General features: G+C 40.0%; 1 protein-coding gene across 1 annotated transcript; it reads left to right on the top strand.

Moving 5' to 3' along the window:
- Positions 1–218: 218 nt before the first annotated feature.
- Positions 219–1211, top strand: LOC100674495 (olfactory receptor 4C46-like). Its single transcript, XM_010602383.3, has one exon. It carries the CDS (start codon positions 279–281, stop codon positions 1209–1211), a length of 933 nt encoding a protein of 310 aa, XP_010600685.3. The 5' UTR covers positions 219–278.
- Positions 1212–2706: the final 1495 nt, after the last annotated feature.

Raw genomic sequence — 2706 nt, 5'->3', positions numbered from 1 at the left:
GCAAATGCCCAGTGACCACTTGTCACAAGTTGTTGTAGATGGGATTGCAGCATCAATAGAAGAAGCTGGATTAGACAGCCTCAATGGTTCTAATATTTTTGTAAAATAGAAAAAGCATATTTTTTCTCTTACTGTATGCCAGGAAGGAAAACAGTTTATTTATTAAAATGTTTTGGTCTCATTTGAAAACACAAAATATGAAATGCTTATCACTCTGCTATTAAGAATGTTGTCTTTACAGGATAATCCCAATATCTGTGTCCATCATCAGCACTGAAATGAAAGAAAACAGGGCGAATGTGACTAATTTAATTCTAATAGGACTTACACAGAATCCTCAGATGCAGAGAGTTCTAGTTGTTGTTTTGTTTATCACCTACATTGTCACCGTCTCAGGAAACCTGCTTATTGTGGTCACCATAATCTGCAGTCAGACATTGAAGTCCCCAGTGTATTTCTTCCTGGCCTTCTTATCTTTGATAGATGCCTGCTACTCCTCTTCCATAATCCCTGAAATGCTAGCTGACTTGCTCTCTGAGACAAAAACCATCTCCTTCAATGGCTGCATGACACAGATCTTTACTGAACATTTCTTAGGTGGTTCTGAGATTGCCCTCCTTGTGGTCATGGCCTATGACCATTATGTGGCCATCTGTAGACCTCTGCATTATGTGACCATCATGAACCACCATGTATGCTGCCTTTTGGTGGGGATGTCTTGGGCAGTGGGTTTTCTCCACTCTATTGGACAGATTCTTGTCACTTTCTGGCTCCCATTCTGTGGCCCCAACATTATGGATCACTTCATGTGTGACGTCTTTCCACTGATACAACTTGCCTGCACAGACAATTTCCTTGTTGGTCTCCTGATTGCTGCCAATGATGGGGTAATGTCTGTGATTATCTTTGTAATGTTGTTGGTATCCTATGTCTTCATCCTGCATTTGTCGAGGATTCACAGCTCTGCAGGAAGGAAAAAGGCCCTCTCTACCTGTACCTCCCACATCACTGTTGTTGTCTTGTTCTTTGTGCCCTGTATTTTTATGTATATGAGACCAGTAGCCACCTTCTCCATGGATAAAGCCATAACTGTATTCTATACCCTAGTCACTCCCATGTTAAATCGCATTATCTACACAGTAAGGAATGCAGAAGTAAAAAATGCCATCAAAATGTTACTGAAAAGAAATGTAATTTCAGATAATAAATAACCCACTATGAAGATTTTATTTCTATTATAATCTTTATATTTTTATGTTGCATATATATGTTTGTGGGTTTGTGTGTGTGTGTCTATATATGTATATATATGCCCACATATATATGTATATATATAGCTCTTTCCCACCTATATCACTTAACTCCCATAGAACCTTTGCCCAAGAATGGCATGGAGGTGGTATCTGACCTCCTCTAACTTCACAAGCGGAAAGGAGAATCAAAATCTACAGCCCAAAACTGATTCTTGGCAGAAGTCATATGTGCCTCCTTTCTCCGCCATCTTTACTAATTCTGATACCAACTGTCCCTCCATGGCACTCTCTACTTCTCTGCTGGGTTCAGTAATCCATTGCAACGGCCACACAGTACTCACAGACAATACTCACGAATATGGTGTTTATTAGGGAAGTAAGAGTTACAATTCAGGCCCAAGAACATCCAAGATACAGCTCTTCCATCAGGACAGCCTCTTCCCAGCTGCGTTCACAGGCACAACTCTCGCTGGTCCTAGGCATCTGCCCAAAGGCACTCAACTTTCTTCATGGACCAGGAAGCCCATCAAGCCTTCTCCTGCCAGTTCTTTCTTCCCACCACTTCTCACCATCTTCAGGGTTATAGCTCATTGCCTCTATTGGTCTCTGAGCTTCTTAGCACAGGAACCCCAGGTCCAAACAATGTGCTGGCTTCTGGCTGTTATTCTTTGGTGGCGGTGGGATCTCTTCTTTCCCCCATTTGGTGTGGCTCATTTCAAGCCCAGCTGGATGGCAAAACTGACCAATCCCTTTGGTGGGCCACAATTACCCTACCACAGAGTGCTGCTGGGAGTTACAAGACTGTGGGTAGACAGGCCACACAAATGATCCTTCACATTACACTTTGCAACAACTATCCTGATTTACAGATGATAAAAATTAAGTTAAAAAGGGCTAAATGATCAGCCCAAGGTCAGAGGCAGAGCTATTTGAATCTGCATTTGTTCTAATTACAAATCCCATATTCTTTCAACCATTTCAAATTGTATCAGGATCAAAGGCAGCCTTTATTTTACATCAAAGCCTTTCTTGCTTTGTTGCAAATTGAAAATTCTCTTCTCTAATTGCAGAGTTGTATAACTGACTTGCACATGTGAGCTGTTGTTACTCAGAACCCATATTGGCTACTGGTATCTAGGACAGTGCAGAATACAGTTTAGAAAGAAAATACTTGCTAATACTCTCTCAATACACAGACAATATACCAATGTTTAAAATTATATGGGCTTCTTGTTCTGTCAAGTAAAAGCTGTCAGTAATAAAAATTAATTGTATTTAAACCTAAGTGAAATTCTAAAGTGTCCTTTGGTGGTCACAATGACCCTATAACATTGAAATTTAGTTAATGTTATTATTTTACTGGAAAAAAAAAATAGGGGGGTCATAAAATTTAAATAATTAGATCATAGAACAAATAAATCAGTCTTGTGCTCAAACTCACTTCACATCCTGT

This window comes from Loxodonta africana, chromosome 7, assembly GCF_030014295.1.
Source record: "Loxodonta africana isolate mLoxAfr1 chromosome 7, mLoxAfr1.hap2, whole genome shotgun sequence".
NCBI lineage: Eukaryota > Metazoa > Chordata > Mammalia > Proboscidea > Elephantidae > Loxodonta > Loxodonta africana.
This window is presented reverse-complemented; position numbering and strand designations above follow the sequence as displayed.